The sequence below is a fragment of the Pyxicephalus adspersus genome, chromosome 6 (assembly GCF_032062135.1).
Source record: "Pyxicephalus adspersus chromosome 6, UCB_Pads_2.0, whole genome shotgun sequence".
NCBI lineage: Eukaryota > Metazoa > Chordata > Amphibia > Anura > Pyxicephalidae > Pyxicephalus > Pyxicephalus adspersus.
In genome coordinates this window covers 51,913,730-51,935,145 of record NC_092863.1, presented here as the reverse complement: position 1 = coordinate 51,935,145, position 21,416 = coordinate 51,913,730, and the positions used below count along the sequence as shown (strand labels likewise).

Genomic DNA, 21,416 nt, shown 5'->3' with positions numbered 1-21,416 from the left:
GTCCATCGTCCGTGGATCCGGCAGGTCGGTCGTCCGGACGATGGACGACACCGACTGTACACGCGGCAGATTTTCGCCCGATGATTGGCCGATGCCGATTATCGGGCGATAAAAATCTGACGTGTGTACGTAGCTTTACTCATAGTTTTCCCTTTCCACCTGCCCTTGAAGAACCGGGCCATTTTGCTTAGTGAACAGGTAATATTTTCCCAGGGTTAAAGATTTTACTAGCATTGCTGTTTGTTCTTTTGTCTCACTTTGCTCTTCCCACCAGATCACCCATTTGAATGTCTTATCATTTCTTTGTTACACTATGTTCAATTTCACCCTCAAACCTTTCTGGAGTTTCTAATTCATGTTTTCTGGGCTGTGGATCTATGAGATCGCATTACCACATTTGGTGGGAATGGCTTTGCATCAAGGTTTTGGACAAGGGTAAATCAAATATCTCTCTTACTTTATCTGGATGCAATACATATTATTTGAAGATTTTGATCCGTGTGGTTACAGCTGTGAAACATAATATGCAAAGGCCTGGTGGTCCGGCAACCCAAGCATTTCACAAGCAAAACTGAAAAGTGCTTGGTACTTTACCAATTAATTCATGGCAGCCCAATGACATGATTCTATATTAGCAGCGTGGTTCTCCTTTTTGTTTGGGCTATGGCCCCATTGGCTCAAGGATGTTGGGTTACCTTCTATCATATATTGCCTGGACACATTTCTGTTAGCCTTCTACCTAAAGTTTCTCATTTTGTGTACATTGTATGTTAATTTTTTTCTGATGTATTGAGTGACTTTTATATATCCCTGATCTTATTCCAGGGGTGACTCCTTTTATATCTGTACAGAATTCTGCTTTGTGTGTAGTTTGTACTCTACTACTTGGGTTAATTTGCTCCTTGTGTAGCTTTTGATGAAATATTTTAAAAAAACAACTGAACTATAGCTGAAGAATCAGCTACACAGAGGCTGAATGTTCACTAACCATGGAAATGTGGCCTAATGGGCTGTGTGCACTGCTGGGATATGTAGTTCTTCTCTTATCTGTCCATACTGAGAGACCCATGGGTCTGTAGGGTTGCTGGATTTTACTTACCATAACTATGTTAGATTACTGAACCTGTTATCCTAATCCAGTCTATCAAACCTTGAGTTTGGTGTGTGTGCTCTCTGCACTTGTTGGTGAGCCAGGCACACCCCATGCCTTGTAAGGAGGAATAATGAAGAGAGCCCATCTTAGTGTGCTGCATGCCATGCACCCCAGCACTACCCAAGCACAGCAACAGCTAGGAACCTTCGCTGTACAGTGCGGTTTCTGGGGGGAACACATTTCAGGCGCGGACCTCCTATGTCTGACAGGAGAGGGGTGTGAGCGGTGTGCAGGTGTCCAGCGTCCTCCCTGCACTCCTCCCTTCTGTAATGTACACATGTCACAGGGCAACAGGACAGACGTGGCACCTTGACAGGAAACAGTGACAGCACGGCGGGGGATTATTTGTGCTGCCCTGACAGCTATGAGAATCCTCTTCCTGGCCTGCATGAGAGCAAACACCGGCAATTCCACCACAGCTCTCCGGATCAAGTAAGACCTGTGTCCGTGTTTACACTGTGCATGTGATCAGTGCCCATGTACCTACCTCATACAGGAGAACACATCAGTGCCCATGTACCCACCCCATACAGAGCATAATATCATTGCCCATGTACCCACCCAATACAGGAGAACATCAGTGCCCATTTACCCACCACATACAGAGCATAGTATCAGTGCCCATGTACCCACCACATACAGAGCATAGTATCAGTGCCCATTGTACCAACCTCATACAGAGCATAGTATCAGTGCCCATGTACCCACCTCATACAGGATAACACATCAGTGTCCATGTACCCACCCTATGCAGAGCATAGTATCAGTGCCCATGTACCCACCTCAGACAGAGCATAGTATCAGTGCCCATGTACCCACCTCATACAGAGCATAGTATCATTGCCCATGTACCCACCCCATACAGAGCATAGTATCAATTCTCATGTACCCGTCCCATTCAGAGGAGCATTAGTGCCCATGTACCCACCCCATACCGGGAAACATCAGTTCCCATATACCCACCCCATACAGGGAAACATCAGTGCCCATGTAACCACCCCATACAGAGCATAATATCATTGCCCATGTACCCACCTCATACAGGATAACACATCAGTGCCCATGTACCCACATAATATCATTGCCCATGTACCCACCTCATACAGGATAACACATCAGTGCCCATGTACCCACCTCATACAGGAGAACACATCAGTGCCCATGTACCCACCCCACACAGAGCATAATATCATTGCCCATGTACCCACCCCATACAGGGGAACATCAGTGACCATGTACCCACCTCATACAGAGCATAGTATCAGTGCCCATGTACCCGCCTCATACAGAGCATAGTATCATTGCCCATGTACCCACCCCATACAGAGCATAGTATCAGTTCCCATGTACCCACCCCATTCAGAGGAGCATCAGTGCCTATGTACCCACCCCATACAGGGAAACATCAGTGCCCATGTACCCACCCCATACAGAGCATAATATCATTGTCCATGTACCCACCCTATACAGGATAACACATCAGTGCCCATGTACCCACCTCATACAGGAGAACACATCAGTGCGCATGTACCCACCCCATACAGATCATAATATCATTGCCCATGTACCCACCCCATACAGGGGAACATCAGTGCCTATGTACCCACCCCATAGAGAACATAATATCATTCCCCATGTACCCACCTCATACAGAGCATAATATCAGTGCCCATGTACTGTACCCTGGTGTCACCCAGCCCCCTCTTGTTAAACAAATGCAGCATCTAAATATTACAAAAAATAAATTTATTATTCATTTTTCTGAATTCAGGTTTCTAAATTATTGGAACTTCTTTGCTTTCTTTTTATATTGTGTGAAAACTGATTTCCTAAAAAACAAGGTTGTTTCACAATAATTCTAACTTTTTCGTTGCTCAGCATTCATGTGTGTACTGTAAATAAATGGTAATAAATGAGACTTGTTGCGGTAGGATTGGACACATTCTTTTTAGCTGTCAACACAGTATTCACACCCAACAAAAGTAATATTTAAAGGTTTAGTTACAAATTTACTGGTAAACTTTAATAGAAATCGCAAACCACAAGCATCAGGTAAACCACAAGAACCCGACTCAGGTCCAAACTTTGATCAGCAGTTTTGGAAATACTCAGACCAGCTTCTCTGGTACCAACAACCATTCTACATTGTGTCACCTAAATCACTTTTCTTCTGATATTCAGCTTGAACTTTATCAGGTCTTTACAGAGTCTACATGCCTAAAGGTTGCTGACCTGATTGGCTGATTAGATATTTGGTTAACAAGAAGTTCAACAGATTCGTATAATTTAAAGGCCGATGAGTGTATATTGGTAAGAACTGAAATGGCCTTGTTTATGCAGGTTTGTCCTCAGAGGGCAAATGGGCTGTAAAATGTCTCCTTGTCATAGTAACAAGTAGTTATCTTTTGTGGTCTTGCTTTGGTTATATAACTCTTATGGTGAGGGTTTCTGCAGTGTTTCTGTGTTTACAAAGTGGAATAGATGAGCTCTGCATATTCTGTAATTTGGGATTTGCAGGTTATTGTGAAAAAAAACAAACAAATGGCTCCAGTAATAAAATGTTCATAGAATCTTTGCTCCCTCACAGAGGAGAGATGCCCAGAAGCTTTAGCCAAAAAAATTCCATTACTACCAGCTAATTCAGCTCTCCTTCATTCACATGTGCTAAGAAGGAACATATGGTCAGGATGAGAGAACTGACTGATTACAAAATCGTATAGTAGTTCTTCATTGTCCACACAGCAGACCGTAGAATGGGAGTAGAACTATAACAGAAAGAGGTCAGGCAAAGGTACAGAAACCAATATGGGCTGGGCATGATTACCAATTCTTTCCCAGATAAGACTATTGCCAAGTTTGTGTCATCTGTGTATGGCATTCTCCACTAAATTCTTTTTTAGAAACTGACTCATCCGGTTTTGTCAGGACCCCTGCAATGCTAATTGATGGAGGTTAGTGGGGAGATAGAAGATTAACACTAAGAAGGGTTGGTTTATAAAAAAGTCCTCAGGGAACAATGCCTCTTGTTGTTCACTTGTTTGGATAGAACAGTGGAAATGTAAGGATCTTTAATCCCTATTGGGGAGATTTCCCCTTATTTTAGTTTAGTTAATCTCTCTAATGGAAAAAAAACACATTTTTAATTCCTCGAGAGAAGGTTTTATTATTGTGGTCCATGGACTCATTCCCTGATGACATCCCCTTTGTGTTTCTTGTAAAAATAAAACAGAGACAGGATAATCTATTTTTTAGTGCTCTAACTCAGCTGTTGCTAACTGGTGGTCCGCGTCTCTGGTCGGTGCGCTCCTAAGCAGGGTCAGGGAGGATGCACCGGCCAGAGCCGCGGACCATGTCCCTCGTGCTGATCGCAGGCTCAGGGAAGTAAGCAGGCTATGTCTCTGGGCACAACCTGCACAACCTTATTGCGGGCTCAGACCTGCGATTGAAGAGTGAACGGGTTCTGGCATCATGACATCACTTTGGGGGAAGATTCTTCCCCTTTGAGTGACACTCCGCTTCCCGCACATGCACGGTCCAGAGCTGGTAAATTTAGTGGTCCTTTGCTTTGACCTCTATATCGCTACAGATTACAGAATTGTTGTAAGAGAGAAAGGAAAGAACCACAGTGTGCTGCACTAAACACAGGCATTGGACACTCCCAGAAATATTGAATGAAGGGTTGGTAGGAGATACCAAACACTAGAGAGCCCTTTAATGCAAGATATAGAGACTAATATGGACTCTGTATGGACCAAAAAGGTTACCATTGTAAATATTATTTTCCTCCCCCCAAACATCTTCATGCTTTCAGGCATTTATTTTTTGCTGCTGATCATTAACAAAGACTAGGCGCTTTGGTGACAATTTGGTTTAATAAAAGGCCTAATTATGATCAACCTAAGATAATTTGATTGTCTTGCACCTATAAAACATCATTTGTTGTAAATGAGGCTTAGAACAGTGAATCAGGTGACTCCAGAGTTTTAATCCTTCTATATACTGCACTACACAATACCAAAAGGTTATTTGTGATAAGTTGTATACAGGTTGTTGTGCATCTAAAGAATAGGTATTGGTTAACAACTCCCTGTAAAGTAATCACATCCAAACATGCACTGGTAAATTACATTTGGGGAATGAAATCTTTAGTTCTATTTTTAATGAATATGTTTTTTTAATGCAGCATTTTACTCATAGAAGCTTGATAAAAGGTAAATTTTGTATTCAAAGCTGCATTGGAAGGTGAACCTAGAAACCTAGTTGTGTATGTTAAAACACAGGTCCTGTAAAATGATATATATTCTATTGTTTGACTTCCATTTGCATAGTTCCTAAACACGGTGGCTCTGAGTTAAACACTCTGGCCTTTGCAGGGCTAGGTCCTAGGTTTGAATCTCAGGCAGCACAATATCTGCATGGAGTTTGCAGGTTCTCCCCGTGTTTGTGTGGGTTTCTCCGGTTACTCTGGTTTCTTCCCACATTCCAAAAACATGCAGTTAGGTTAATTGGCTTCCCATCAAAATTAACCTTAGACTGCATTAATGTTTAATGACTATGGTAGGGACATTAAATTGTGAGCCCCTTTGAGGGACAGCTAATGACATGACTATGGACTTTTTACAGTGCTGCGTAATATGATGGCGCTATATAAATACTGTGTAATAATAATAATGTTCTAATTGTATTAATCATAGCCTCTTTTCCCCCTATTCAAATGATGTACTTTTTCTTGAAGCAGTTCAAATATGTGTGAGCCTTCTTCTATACCTATCATTCTTACTGATGAGGGAAATTGATTTTCTGTATTTTTGCTGCAATCTCTGTGATTTAAAAAATATTAAGATTTTGAGAAAAATTAGATACTTGCTTAATATTTGTGACAACTGGAAAACTACAGTAATATGTGGGATTGTGGGATAAAACATAAAAGCATATGACATCTACTCAAACATGAATATCTGCCTTGAGTGGACTACCCCTATAAAATCACACATAATTAAGGATGATTTATTGTAAATCACATATAATTTAGTGTGTGTAAGGTGGACTGATGAAAGGTTTTCCTGAAACTGATGATATCTCCCTTTTTGTCATTCAGGAGTCATCTCGAAGCTGCGGGGCATGAGTGTGAACTCAGAGATGCTGTTGGTTTCGAGAGCCCATTAGAAGTGGCAAAACTTATTTCTGAGAAGAAGTTTGAAGCTGGCCTGATCATCCATTTGTACAAAGCCGGAAAATTTTTGCTGGGTAATATATTGCAGTTATGTTTACTTAAATAGCCACAAAGTATCAGTTGGTTTCAATATCTTTATGAGTTTAACCAGGAAGCTTCACACTTGAATCTCACACAACCTTTGCAGTATTCTCCCCAGAATTTTTTTTAAGATAGGTGGGAAGAAGCTGTAGGCGGGTGGTGGTCTCTTTATTGTGACCCAACTCTTCAGTAACCACCCAAAAACAGCTGGGTGTCCCTAAAAAGGACTGAGGAGAACCCTGCGTTGTACATACTGTTTGGTAAAAGAAGTCATAAAAAGAAATGTGTTACCATTAATGCTTGGCACCATAATCTTTAGCTATTGTTAGGTTTATTATCTTTAAAGTGAATGAGAATGATTTAAAGTGCACCTGTACTCAGACTACAGGCATGCTCTTAACAAACAGTAAACCAACTTTAAGGTGATTCTGTCACAAAAAAAAGTAACGTAAGCAAATTTTACGTGTGTATAGACCTATACCTCAGGCAGCTTTGCTAGTATGGTCCTTGAATGAATTTTAAATGTCTAACACAGAACTTAGCTGAATAGAAGGTATGAAAAGATGAAAGTCCCAAATCTGTTCCAGGGCTTATACGGCTTCTGTTTTTTTTTCAGTCACTTGGTGGAGTTTACTGGCAAAGCTACAGATCTTTGAGCTCTGAGGAGAAATATAAACTTGGGGCTCTCCTTTAAGCTGCAGCTCTAGACCTCTGCTGTTGGTCTTCTAGCTACAAATTTATGGGTCTCTGTACTAAATTTTGACAACAGTTCTTCACATCAGGACCCCTCCCCTTTACATCTGGAGCATTTTCCTTACATTAGAGTTTCATTTAAAGAATTTCTCCCTTCATAGCTGGACCCCCCCTTCAGCTCGGACTCTTTGATTTATGTCATTAGTACCCACTTTATGCCAGAGACTCCAACTTCACTCATAGTTCCCTATTTACATCAGCACCCTATATTCACATCAGACTCCCCCCTGACATCTGATAGCATGGACCCTCGGCAGCTCACTCAAGAGTTTTTATATCCTTGGCTGCTCACTGTTGTAAATGAAGCTGTCAGAGGAGATCTTCTACTGTCTTCCTTTCCCTAGGTCCGACCGATGGCATCACTATCAGACAATGGTTAGGAGGAGGACCCTGCATTAAGAAGCGCATTCTGCCACCCCTGTTCTTTTGCCACTGGGGGGTTCATTATCCAGTAGCGCACAGTTACTACTGGACACAATTTCTTCCATGAAACAAAAGGTTCTTTGGTTACATTGTTTAGCTCTCTGACTGCAGGACTCTGTTTTCCTCACACAGCTTGCAAGAGCGCCAAGTCTTCTATACCCGGGTTTCCACTTTAGGGCCTCACAACAACATTCTAAGTGAACAACTCCTTCAGAAAAATCTTTTCCCAAAACATCTATTCCAGAGACACTGGAAAACCCACTGATCACAAACTCACCAGTGGAAGGCAAGCTAACAAGGCAGACGGAACACTGTATCACTCACACCAAAAACACTACTGGCTCTTCAGGAACACACCCCTACCCTGTAAAAGAAGACTTTTGTTACTGCTGCTCCACGGCCAAATGTTGCTCTAATTCCTGAGTTATCACCAAAGTCTATAGAAAACATAGGTGGCAAATATTTGCTAGCACCATCTATGTGTTCCATATATTTCTACAGAAGCTGTATGCCTTCTTTCTACTTTTTAATGTATTCTGTATTAGCTCAGGAGTTGGTATTCACTAAAGTCTGTCGGCAAACTGACACTTCGTTGTGTTGAGTGTCGATCTTCGGCATCCCGATTGATCTTCAGTTCTTATTTCTGACCTTTATTTCATTGTTCTCTCTTGTAATGACTATACTAGTAACACTAGTGGCTTTACCTTTGTCTATGTACGTGGTAAATATGCATTCGAATCAAAACTTGCTTGGACTAAGCTAAGTATCAGGGCGAGATGCTATCAGACTTTACAAGAAATCCGTGCTTTCCTTTCCTATGTTACTCTAAAGCCCTTCTCTGCTGCTGCAACACCTGAAAACGCAAGATTCCATTGCCACAAAAGTGAATACTTTCTCAGTGTTGTGCAAGCCTCCTTTACCCACATGACTGCTGAGAAATAGCGGTCACTATCATGTGTTGCTTATTGATTAATCTTCAGAAAATTATCTTACACATTAGTTGTGATAAACTAATTTGTTAATTAATGCCTTTTTTGTGAGACCTGATTGGTTAACATACAACCCAAATAAATCCTTTTTAAATCTGCATTGTACCTCTACAAAACATGGAAAAGTCCAAAGCGTTGTATGGCATTAAGGCATCCAAATGAAGCTTTACATTTATCAAGCATGTACACAACTAAAAAATCTTTTATCTGGTAATTAAAGTAATCTCCTTTTCCAAAATCTGCAGTCTAATCAACACAGAATGATAGACAAGTAAACCGAAAGACAAATTTTGTGAAATATCACCAGCTCCACAAGTCCTTATTTCAATTTGTAACCACTGCCCTATGGTTCTGACGCATACATGGAGAAGTGACGCATAACTGTAATGGAAAGGCCAGAGGTGTCTTTGTTGTCCAATCTGTAACTTCTCAATGGTTTGTGAGAGGGAAGCTGGTGGTTTGCAGTGGGAAAATAAAATAGGGAACCATATATGCAAAACAGGGCAATAGAAATATGTCACATACCAATGGAAAAAGAACAATATACACAAAGGTTTGTATAAGAAACCAAAAACCTTGCAAGTTGGTAAAGGACTTTAAATTTTGCAAATATTGAACAGTGGTAAATTGGGTAAAAAAAACCAAAAATATCAACTTTTATTAAATCCAAGGTAAAAATTAGTATTGTGACATAATAACATCTTTGCAAATGAATTGATAAAAACATTACACAAGCAAATAGTCAGGTAGATTTTAATAAATTATTATCTTGAATTGGTATATGCATATATGAATTTTAAAGTTATATCATCAGTTAAATATGTAGAGTTCCTTATAACAAAACAATACACCTAAATGTGAAACATAAATAAAATAAGGCTCTGAGAACAAACAGCAGTATTGTTTTGTGCGTAAATTTTGCACTGTTTATGTTGAGGGTTGCTTTTTGACAAATCTTTCACTTATCCGGTACCTCTGTGTCTATACTTATCTGTATTTTTAAATATATTTTTAAAAAAATTCCCAAAATATCAATTTATAGGGGAAGCAAAAGATACTGATGTATTTAATTTCTCCACTAAGTAACGCACTACTTGCCACTGCATCGGTTTACTCTACCACAGACCAATTTCAACTGCACCCATGAACTTTGCCACTGACTGTCTGCCATTGTGACCAACTATCACTTTGCCCGGTGCTGTTTTCCACAGACTAGCAATTACTACACCAGCATACTTTACCACAGAGCCTCTGCCATTGGGTCTTTGGTTCTCTGATAGTCGCTGCCATTTCACCAGTAGCTGCTGCTGTACCAGTAAATATCTGCACTGTCTATTGATGCCCCTGTGTCTTCTCTACCAACTGTCCCTGCACCTGTGCATTTTTTGCTTTGACCACCTCTGCACTGGTCCATTTGCTCATGGACTAATCTTGTACCGTACATATCTACACTGACTACCACTGCAGCTGTTGATTTTTCCACTTACCAAAACTGCACCAAATGTATTTCTCTACTTACCAAATCTGCACCTGCTCTTTTTTTTTCAAGTGGCCACCTTTGATTTTCTTCACTGACCACCACTACACCATACATTTCTCTTCTGACAACCACTGCACCATAAATGTCACTTCTTACCACCACTGCACCATAAATTTCACTTCTTACCACCACTGCACCATATATTTCTCTTCTGACCACCACTGCACTCATGTATTTCGCTTCTGACCACCACTGAACCATACATTTCTCTTCTGACCACCACTGCGCTCATGCATTTCGCTTCTGACCACCACTGCACCATACATTTCTCTTCTGACCACCACTGCACCATAAATTTCACTTCTTACCACCACTGCACCATACATTTCTCTTCTGACCACCACTGCACCATACATTTCTCTTCTGACCACCACTGCACCATAAATTTCACTTCTTACCACCACTGCACCATACATTTCTCTTCTGACCACCACTGAACCATACATTTCTCTTCTGACCACCACTGCGCACCATACATTTCTCTTCTGACCACCACTGACCCTGTGCACTTTTTCACTTTTTCTGCTAATTTCCTCACTAACCATTAGTGTGACCATGTAAATCTTTTTTGGCAGATAAAGTAATGGCACAGTTCACAACTGTTTAAACTCCCTGTGTCTTCTATACATTACGTTTTCCAACAAAAAAAAAAAGGAAACTTTTATACCGGCAGATTTTGTTGTTACAAATTCAAAATTTTATGACATTCATTTAAAATGCGTGCTTTTATATCCTTAGAAAGAAAATGTTTTCTCAGCTGCAATTACCAAGTTAAACCTAAATACGCAGGGGCAAAAAAGATAAACACAAAGATCTGAACTACATTTATTCAAATTTTTGTTTGTAAAGGAAAGCCTGCAGCATTAATTATATTATACAATATGCATGGATTGAAATGATTTAATGTAGAAAGCGTAAGGGGCAAGCACAGCTAACCAATGCAAAATGTACTAATGGCATTACAGCTTTTCTAATTGTGATTTACAACCTGCTCTCATGTCTGTAATATTGTTTTGACTTTATATTTACTAAACAGTCTCACTTTATGGTGCTTGGCAGTATAATTTTTATTTCATGTTCTGCATTGATACTCAGATCAACTCTTCTGTTTGCCAACATTTACAGAATCTGCTGCTTAAATATGGAACTTTCTACTCATTAATACTCACCTGTGCAAAAAGTGAATAAAAACTCTGCTCCAAACTGTATCATAAGACCCATTGTTCTACTGCAGAGTGCTGCAAGTTTGCCTTTCACACAGCATAGAAAAGACCAAGCCAAAATGTCAGCAACAACCAGGATGTCAAAGACAACATTGTACCTACAGAGGAAGCCATGTGTCTGCTCTCTTGGTGGATACACAGAGTGGATACGTGTTGAGATGAGAGTTTAAGCTGTCAACCTTTAACTTAAAAGACTACATTTGCATTACAGTAACAATTGCTGTTTATTTACCAACGCAGAAGAAAGTGATATGAATTATCAAAGCTGAGGTTTGATCTGTGTATACTTTTTCCTCCCCTCACTAATATGCCATCCAATGACTGTTTTTGAATTGTTGTCTTCGTTGTCACCTAAAATGCAGCAGAGTTAGCTTTAACTCCATTTTTTTCAATATCCTAATGGTAAAAGCAAGCTTCTCAATAAACAGGTATTTATGTCTTCTGATGTTTGTTTTTGGAAAGGGGAATTTGTTATCGATAGTAGTAGGAAACTGTGCTTGCTTGCAAGTTAAGTTGGTTGTATTTAGAGCAGAGCTCCAGACTAAAATAATAAAATCAATATTAATAGCCAATGAAAAGATGATATGACAAAAAGAAGTTCTACCACAATGTTCATTGTACTTTGATCTAGAAATTTCCCCCGCTTACTTTTTTGTGTATCTAGATGTCTTCAATCTGATGGGCCCAGGTTGTCCTGGAGCTGCTTCAGTCTGCGGACAGAAAGGAAGGAGAAGTAGCACAGTGATGAACTCCATCACTTTTTTCTCAAAATGCTTTTTGTCAAGACATAAACTGATTCCTTAAACTGCCTCTTTTTTTCTCACTCTTCAGCTCTGCTGTATATGCACTCCAAGAAGCTGATAGTAGGTCAAAAAAGGTACCTACACTCAATAGTTTTAAAAAGTACATTTAATGAAGTGTAATGATAACAGCGATATATTGATTACTGTATTTTTATATTTGCATGGAGTCCAACTTTAAAGTGAAGCTAAAAGTTTATTATTGCAGAAAGGGACAGGTAATGTCCCTTCTGCAGTAATGTGTCCTGCCAGCCTTATTGATCCGGGTTTCTGTCAAAAAGCTGACCTTCACATTTGCAGCATCAGCTTTGCCTGCCAAGGAAACCTGGTATTTCTGGCTTCCCGGTACTGGTATGAATGAATGCCTGAGAGCCTTCACAGGAGTTAATTCATTAAGACATGACTAATTAAGATGGCTGAAAATTGCCTGGAAGAGGAAAAAGGGAACAGATAACAGTGCCTGTCGCTGGAACTGGGATGGGTGAGTTGGCTTGGCTTTAATTCTGATTTAAGTACCTACATAGTAATTTGGTAAATGCCTAATGAACAGTATAAATACCTCACTGTATTTGATATCTGCCAGTTCATTGGGGCCATGACACCTTCATGACACGGCATCTCTCTTGTTAGCCAAAATGCTGCAGAATCTTATGATGGAGTGAAACCCCCCGCCTGCAGCAACAGATGTATGCTTTGTTACTGCTACTTGTGGCCCACATGAACTGTCTGTTTTTCTTCACAACTGCCCTCTTTTGAATGTTAATATTGCTTAAAAAATATACTCACTTTACTTGTTTTTTTCTCCCTTTTTTAGCCGTGTGCCCTTTTGTACCCTTGTAAAATTGAAGCACTTATACATTGTAATTCTGTTCCTGCTTCCCATAATGTGTCTTCAAAAAGTGGCTGCTGCACATCTGTGTTGTTCAACACCAAGCACCACATATTTGTGTCCTTAGTGCCCAGGCTGCTAGAGGCCCCAACTGTTTGTACTCACTATACCCCCATTCCCCTATTGAAGAATTTCTATACCACTCTAGATCTATACATAGTGGCAGCAAATGTCACTTTTGGCTCACCTGTGGGCCCATGTGGAAATTCTGACTAGGTGGCAAAAAGGGCCTCATGGTCATTTGATCACTGTTTGAAATTGTTGAATATTCAGGTACATAGAAAGCATTAAGTAAAAAAAGGGGTTACTCACCTCACACAGGATTGTAAAAGTTTGTTGCCTCCCCCTTTAGTAAGTTAGAAAATAGAAAAGATGATTGTGCTCACAGCTTGAGTGAGTCACTTACAAAGTAAGAAGGTTTAGTGACAATAAACAAAATATAACAATTTATTATACAGCAAAGAATAGCTTATAAATACATATGACAACATGCATATAACTGTGTAAGATATTCACATTTTCAGATTAATGGCTGATAATTAGGTGCAAAAATTGCCTAAAGGTCTTGCACAATATTAGAAAAGAAAAAGCAATACACAATAAAATAATAAAGTGTGTTTGCTATACAGTTACCATTACTAAATCAAATGGTTTATTGTCTTAAAGGAAACAGTATTCCTTATGGGGCAGTTTTTGGTGGAACAGACATCAATGAAGATGTGAAAAATGAAGAAAAATCCAGGGTTATGGGAGCTGTGCTTGAAGAAGCCAGGTAATTGAAGTGTTTTTGTATTGTTGAATAAGCCCAATGACTGATCATCGTGTGCATTAGCAAGCAGCACATGACACGCAGACTTTCCTTACACCACGAATAAACATTGATAGATTAATTTCCCATTCAGCCTGAAATGTCAGGTTCACTGCTAGCAGTGACATTGTTCACCTAGACACTTGTATGTCTTACAATCTCGGCTTTTGAGTCCATAGATTTTACTTTTATAAATATTTCATTAAAAGTTTTAAAGCAGGACTCAAGGAAAACTGCATTTGATGTAAGTAGATAGGAACAGTTTTTCTTGCTAAAGGATGTTTATTTCTGTCAGTGCAGTCCTGAGAATTCCCCAGCCATATAAAACAGAAATTAGGCAGTTTAGCAATACAGCTGATGATGTGATTGAACCATGGAAGAGCAGCAGCAGACAGACAGACAAGGTCATCTCCTTGCTCTCTCCTTCTGTAATAATTTAGGACCCTGGTTTGGCTCAAGTACTGTTTCCCTTCCCTATTTCAGAAAGTGCTGTTGATATTACAAGAGGCTGGATCAAGTTAAATAGGATACTTACACTAGGCTGCATTTACAAACAGTAAACTTTTTAAAAATAATCATATGAATAACTTTCAGCTTTTTATCCTATTTATTTGCAACAGATATTGTTACACACCATATATACTCGAATATAAACCATTTCAATTGTAAATCAGGGTACTTTTTACCTGAGATTGCAGCTTTTACTTGAGCATTACATTATATATGTATTGGTATTGTATGTTATTGTTAAAACATTTATTGAAAAGGAAATATGTTATGATGAAAATCACACGAGCCCTGCCTGTATAATTTTTTCCCACTTTTTAACGGTAAAAAATATTTACTTTCCAGTTGGTTATGATGAATCTCTTGCTCCTAAATTATTTTTTGTGCAAAGCTGTTGGCCAGTAGATGGTGCTGTGTTCTAATGTAAAGCGTGTAACAAACTCATTAATAACTGTTGCGGCAGCTCTGATCGGTCAAACTGCTTTAGACAGTTACCAGGACAAGACCTGAGTATAAACCGAGGTTTTTTTTTTTTTTTTTTTTTTTGTAACAGCATTTTGAGGGCCAAAAAAAATCTTTGTTGATACTCAAGTATGCAGGTATGTTTCTGTTTTACCTGAAATATCTGGCCTATGTGATGACTTAAAAAAAAAAAACTTCTTTTTAATTATTTTGAAAACTCGCTTCTCCTCTTCTGCTTTTTGTAATTGCAAAATAATTCAAATACTTCTGCTTTCAGGATGAGTATTTCATTTACAATTGACTGTATACTAAATCATATCTTATAGAGCCCTGACATTTTTATGTTTTGTTCATTTGTCCCTGGAAACCAATAGATGTGCTTTTCAGTTGTGTTTTATTCATTTTGCTAAAGTCCTCCCTGTTCCCATGATTTGATTGGATGGATAAGCAATGTTGGGCTGCTATGCCAAAGTTTTAAATGTGCAGTTTTGAAAAAAAATGTTCTGAATTGACAAGTACTTGTAGAAAGTGCTTTAGGGCAATAAAGAAACAACACAAACCGCCTTGACATGCATTAACTGTGAAAGGTGAAACTGGAAGCCTTGGGCTGATCATATAAAGACAGGATTGGATAAGGAACTGAAAATGATTTCATTCTAGAGGGGACACCCCTTCCTTTTTGTGAGATGACAAAGTAGAGTCCATTTTTTTTTCTTGTTTAGTCATATCTAGAAAACTAATCTTGGTATTGAAATTAGAAGATCAGCATCGCAGCCAGAAAACATGTATTTTATGATCAGAGTCATTTGTCCCAGTGCAATATACCTTTGGCAGATTGAAGATAACCCAGTGGCAGAATCGCCTAAAGAGGAAGAAAAGTTAAATATTAAAAAATTGCGAGGGGTCAGGTTCTTTATTGCAGAAGTGACAGGCAATGTTCTTTCTGCAATAAAATGAACTCACCTGCCCGATCATATAATTTTTTTTTTTTTTTAACTAAACTCATCACTCCTTATTCTTTATCATGTGCTGCCATCCTCACTCAGACCTGTTCCTGGTTTGTGATTGGCCCAGCCGGAATGAGTGAACTCTGCAGATAGCCACAAAAGTTTATTTTTTTCTTGACAGCCAGCTATGTGGGATCATGTTTAGTTTACATTATACAAGGGGGTGCTGAGAAGTTCCTGGCTTTGCCCAGAAAGAAGAGAGCCAGAATTATGAAAAAACACATTTATTCAACATATGTCCCACTGAGACTGCACTTGGTACAGCATAGTTGCAGCTTTTCTAGGCTGTTCACATAAAAGTCCTTTGGTTGGGCTGCAAACCAGCTCTCAGCAGCATCTTTGACGTCAGAAATGTCCTCAAAACGTTGCCCCTTCAGGTGTTTTTTCAAATTTAGGAACAGATAATAGTCCGAAGGGGCCAGGTCAGGTGAGTAGGGGGGGCTGGTGGACCATTTGGAAACCCAGGGTGTTCAATTTGGCAGCCACAATGATGGACGTGTGCGCAGGTACATTCTCCTGCAAAAACGGTCTCTTTCAGTCAACTTTTGTCTTAATTGCCTCCTTCAGCTGGTCCAGAGGCTAGCATGCTAGGGCCCTGAGGTCGGTAGTCTACCATCAGAATACCGTCTTTGTCCCAAAAAACAGACGTCATGACTTTTTTTCTTTTGACTGTTCCTTGGTTTCAGGATCATAGTTGTGGAGCCAGGTTTCATCCTCATTACTAACCTAGCCAAAAAGTCCTGTGCAGCTTCAAAATGAGCCAAAATAGTTTTGGATGCTTCAACTTCACGTCGTAACTCCAACGACGTGAAACTTGCTTGTGCCTCTGCCATCACAGCTTCTCACTAAAAGAAAAAACAGTTTTATGTATACCTAAGACCTGATATTTGCACAGTTACATACTAAGATATTAGGCTGTCATATGCCCCCACACTCATTTTTCTATTTCATCTTTATGAAATAGAAAAACATACAACTTTAGTACAGTAATCTCCCTAGTGCTGCTCCTGATACATATTTAACTTTTACACGTTAGCTAATTGTTTGAGCTTACACACAGGACCTTCTAAAGTGACAGAGTCCAGGCTCAAGAAAAGGGCCAAGGTTCCAAACTTTGCTTGGTACTGGAGAGGGTACCCTGTATGTTACTGGAGGGGTCATTTGTGGGTATCTACTAGAAGTCTGAGATTTAAGCCATCATTTCTCATCTTTTTTTTACCATAGTGGAATATTTGAAAAATCCCTGCTATTATTCATAATATGCCCAGTTTATGGTACTTTAGCATGGTGATCTATAGGGTGAATGCCACTTGCTGGCCATTGAAAAGAATGTTAAACTCAAGCCCTAATTGCTTTTGGAGGAACCATAGACTTCCACAGAACCCTGATTGAGAAACACTGATCTAAGCCCTTTATCTCTAGTCCTTAAGGGCCAAGATCCACCCACATTTTTCATTTTTTTTCCAACAGGAGAGCAGCAAATGAAGTAAGGGATGTGTCAGAAATTCACTGACACGTACCACCACCTATTATGTGGTTATGTGATTTATTCTGAATTCATTGCCTATTTTTTCCCCTCCACAGGTTAGTGTTAGGTACATTAGAGTTTATTGATAAGTTAGTGTGGAATTTGATTAAAGTCTTAACAGTAAAAGTTATTTTCTAAGTTTAGACCATTTACCATGTTAAACGAAGTGACAAAAGTTTTGCTGTATTGTTTATTAATTTTTCTTTTTCTTTTTTTGCTTTCTTCCCAGATTTGCTATTGCATTTACTTACAAGATTAAAGAAATTGCAGAAAAACATTGGGTATGGTATAGTGTGCTTTCTTTACTTTGTGGTAAGATGTAGGCTGCTAAAGAGGACATGTTTGGATCATCAGCTGGTACACTTACCACTTAAGAACAGTTGATGTCTTGTGCATAAATAGACATGCCATTCCTTTGCCTACTGTCCCATCTCTGATGCCATTTAGCCATTTATAATAGCATTTAAAGCAACTGGTCAGAAACAACACAGAATAGCTGAATGTTTTCTAGTGAGATGCAGCTTTCTCCAGCAGTTCAATCCATGTTCAATCCATTCTGAACTTTTCTATGATCAGGTTTTACAGGAACAAGAGTAAATTCCTGGGATTACTGTGATTAACAAAAAACTTCATTACAATCTAATTTACAACTGACTGACAGGTTTTACTACTTCCTTAGACTCATTCCCATTGCAAGTGTATTGTTGCACGTTATACCATAATGCACAGCAACCTTTGTGGCTGTTGATTGCAACGCTGACTCCATTGAATTTACTGAATCACACAAAAACCGTCATTTTTGAGTGCAGCAGTGTGTTTGTCAATGCATACGTGAAAACATCATATATTGCCCTCTTTGGGTGTCTGGCGGCCTTGAATATTACAAACTATGTAAGGTAGAGTCAACAGCACTGCACCACAAAAACCGGGACATTAACCTTAATCTATTAACCTCCTTAGCGGTACATTTCTGTCTGGATTTTTCTTGAAAATTTACAGTATAGTACAGTATAAATTAAGTAGTACGAGTATAATAAAGTTTGAAACACAAAATCATGTAAAAATATGAAATTAAATAAATCTAAAAATATATATATATATATATTTTTTTTCTTTTTTTTTAAAAAAATATATATTATACTTTTACTAATATATACTGTAAAATAAATGTTCATGAAAGACGATGTACTACTTTTACACATATAAATCCAATGTATTGCATTCAGGTCAGTTATTTTGTATTGAATGCAATACAAATGGATATTGAATTTCCAGTCCCACTGGCAACGTACACACGCACTCCCAGGTGACTCTTCGAGTGCAGAAGACGCCGGAGGATCAGGTAAGAGCTGTATTTACTAACCTTCCCAAAACTTTCAGCAACTTTTTTTTACCCCGAGTCACTTGGGGTTACCGCTAGGGAGATTAAAAAAAATCTATTTAAAAATGCATCCACCTGTAGAGCTACATATAAGTATATATATAATTTGTTTTCACAGAGCTTTTACCCAGGATTCACACTTTCTTCCAAGTAAATCCAATTTAAAAAATGTGTAACTCCTGGGTAAAAATTGTATAAAAACATTTTTGAGTTTACTGGCCGTCTTTTCCATTGCCAATATAACTCTCTTGTTAAGACAAATTTCTCATTGAATAATGAATGATTTATGATTTTAGACATGTTCCTTTGTTTGATGTTTAGTATTCATCCTTGTCCTAGTGTTCATTTATAATTTACTATTGGTATCCAATATAATTTTGTAATTTATGCATTTATTGCGTTACCAATTCAGTTCTGGGTAACATTATTTTTTGAAGCCCAACGTTGGATGAATTGTTTTTGTGATTTTAAAAATTGGCTGCCAAACCTGTACACACATGACCAGTGCCACACAACCACAAAGAAGCTGAATGTTCTGTTGTCATGAATTGCAATGTTGTTTTATGCTAGGGGGAACACAAATTACTTGTAGTTTATTAGGTTATTATGAATTTTCCGCTGCATGATTCAATGGTTGGATATAGGACACAAATCTGCAGTTTAATGATTACTTTTATTGTAAGTACAATAATGAATAATAATATCAATTTACTGGATGTAATTACAGAATATAAAGGGGGAAAAGGCAATAACACTTAGCTGCAGTAAAGACTGTGGTGTAAATCTTTTGGCTTTAGGTTTACAAGTGAGACTTCACTACTTTTAAATTATTTGAAAGCTGGCAACATAGCTACAAACAAAATCACTCGTGGTCGAATGTCAGCTTAACTGTTTATCTGAGATCTGTCCACAGGATTATACTCTTACTTTCTGGTTTATAGTAAGAAAACAACTTTTACCTTCTCCAAGGCAGATTTTTTGAGTTTTTCATTTTTAAATGGATGATGGGTTTGCATCAGTAAATAAATTCTTGTCTATTTACTGTACTAGTTTTTTGTATAGAATTGGCCATTATTGGAAATAATACTGTCCTTTTTTTATAAATAATTTATACAATTTAATGTATCAATATTTGCATAAATAAGATCCATCTACTGTAAATAATGCTGTTATCTCCCCCATAATTATTTTAAAGGGCATCGGCTTCAGACACCCTAAGATTATTAGGAATTTATTGTAAAGCGCATTTGCTCTCCTTCTGACCTTTAGTTTACCTGCTTTTTGCGGTACCAAAACTTGTATGAAAATACAAAAGCCTTTTAGGTAAGGCCCCAACATACATTTACTGAATTGAAAAAGGTCCAAGTGTGTTATCCATAATGCCAGGACTGATCGTTTCCTGCATCTTTTGTATTTCAAATATTTTATTGGTTTTTACAACATGTTTGGAAAAAAATGGGGAACTCACATACAAAGAAAAATTTCCAACATTCAAAGATTTGAACATATATGAATTCAAAGATTATACAAATACCAAAATGTAACAGCTGGGAATCTTGAAGAATAAAGTAAACAATAAAATTTCTCTTTTCTTTCATCTCTTAACTTAATACTGGTCAAGAAGACAGCTGTCATTGAAAACAAATGTTGAGAGAAGTGGGAGGTGATGGGCTATGGACATTTTATTCTGAAGTTATATTTGCATGTTGCTATTTATTTTCATTGCCTCTAGTAGATTGTACAACTCCAATAGCCTCTTTATCTAGCATGTAGGTTAAGAGCAGTGACCTTTTTGTTATCCACAAGTCTTTTTTTATGATAGATGTAATGTTTTTCTTTTAAATGAGCATATTTCTAGTCAAATAAAAAAGTGAGCATTTAATGAAAATTTGAAAAAGCTGTCACCATCACATTTATGGTTGCAGGGCTCAGAAACTTCCTTCATGACTTGCCTTCACTGCAGAGCTAGTGGGAGAGTACACTTTCCAATATATGAATTATGTTGTTTTCAATCTGTAATAAAAAGGCTTCTTTCATTTTTGTCATTATTTCGTAGCCACAAGCAATCTATAAAATACACATCCAACCTCAAGGTAAGAATTTCCATTGTTATTAAATGTGACATTGCCTATGTAATGAAGATGAGTATGTTTTACTAGGTTTGGAAATGCAGTAACATTTGTTTTAGAACATTTTGATGCTTTCATTAATGTTATGAGGAGAGGTATTAATAATACACCTTTTAACCTGCCATCTGAGTTGCATTTAAACATGAATAATTGGAAAGGATTAAAAAGGAATTTAAAAACATCTAACTAAAAAAGTTATCTGCATAAGAAGAGGTTGCTGTAATTATAAGGTTTTTCCAATTTAGCTAAAAATTATAATTTTTTTTTTCTATTTTCAGGGATTATGACTATGCCAAATGTATCTTTTAATTATGAAGCCTTTCTTCAAAATGCAGGTAAACAAGAAGTAAGTTTATTATCATAAACCTGTCAACCAGTCAAAGTGATTAAATTAATATGTGTTGTTTGTGGGTGTCCTCCATCACGCCATCATATCTTAGCAGTATCACCTCATTGCAAGGAAAGAACAGATGTAAATGTAATTTGCCCGTTACACTTACCTACCCCAGTTTTTTCTAAAAAAAAAAAAAAAAATATCCTAGAGAACTTTTTTAATAAATTAATTCTTAA

At 38.1% G+C, this 21,416-nt stretch overlaps 1 protein-coding gene across 1 annotated transcript in view; it reads left to right on the top strand.

Annotated features, from left to right (window-relative positions):
* The first annotated feature begins 1,320 nt into the window (after positions 1-1,320).
* The window catches only part of GLT1D1 (glycosyltransferase 1 domain containing 1), a 64,722-nt gene continuing 44,626 nt past the window's right edge, over positions 1,321-21,416 (top strand). Inside the window, exons 1-6 of the mRNA XM_072415754.1 lie at positions 1,321-1,585; positions 6,252-6,400; positions 13,691-13,796; positions 17,566-17,617; positions 20,774-20,810; positions 21,125-21,181. Coding sequence (XP_072271855.1) covers positions 1,518-1,585; positions 6,252-6,400; positions 13,691-13,796; positions 17,566-17,617; positions 20,774-20,810; positions 21,125-21,181 — 469 coding nt within the window. The 5' untranslated portion in view covers positions 1,321-1,517. The remainder of the gene's footprint in view (positions 1,586-6,251; positions 6,401-13,690; positions 13,797-17,565; positions 17,618-20,773; positions 20,811-21,124; positions 21,182-21,416) is intronic.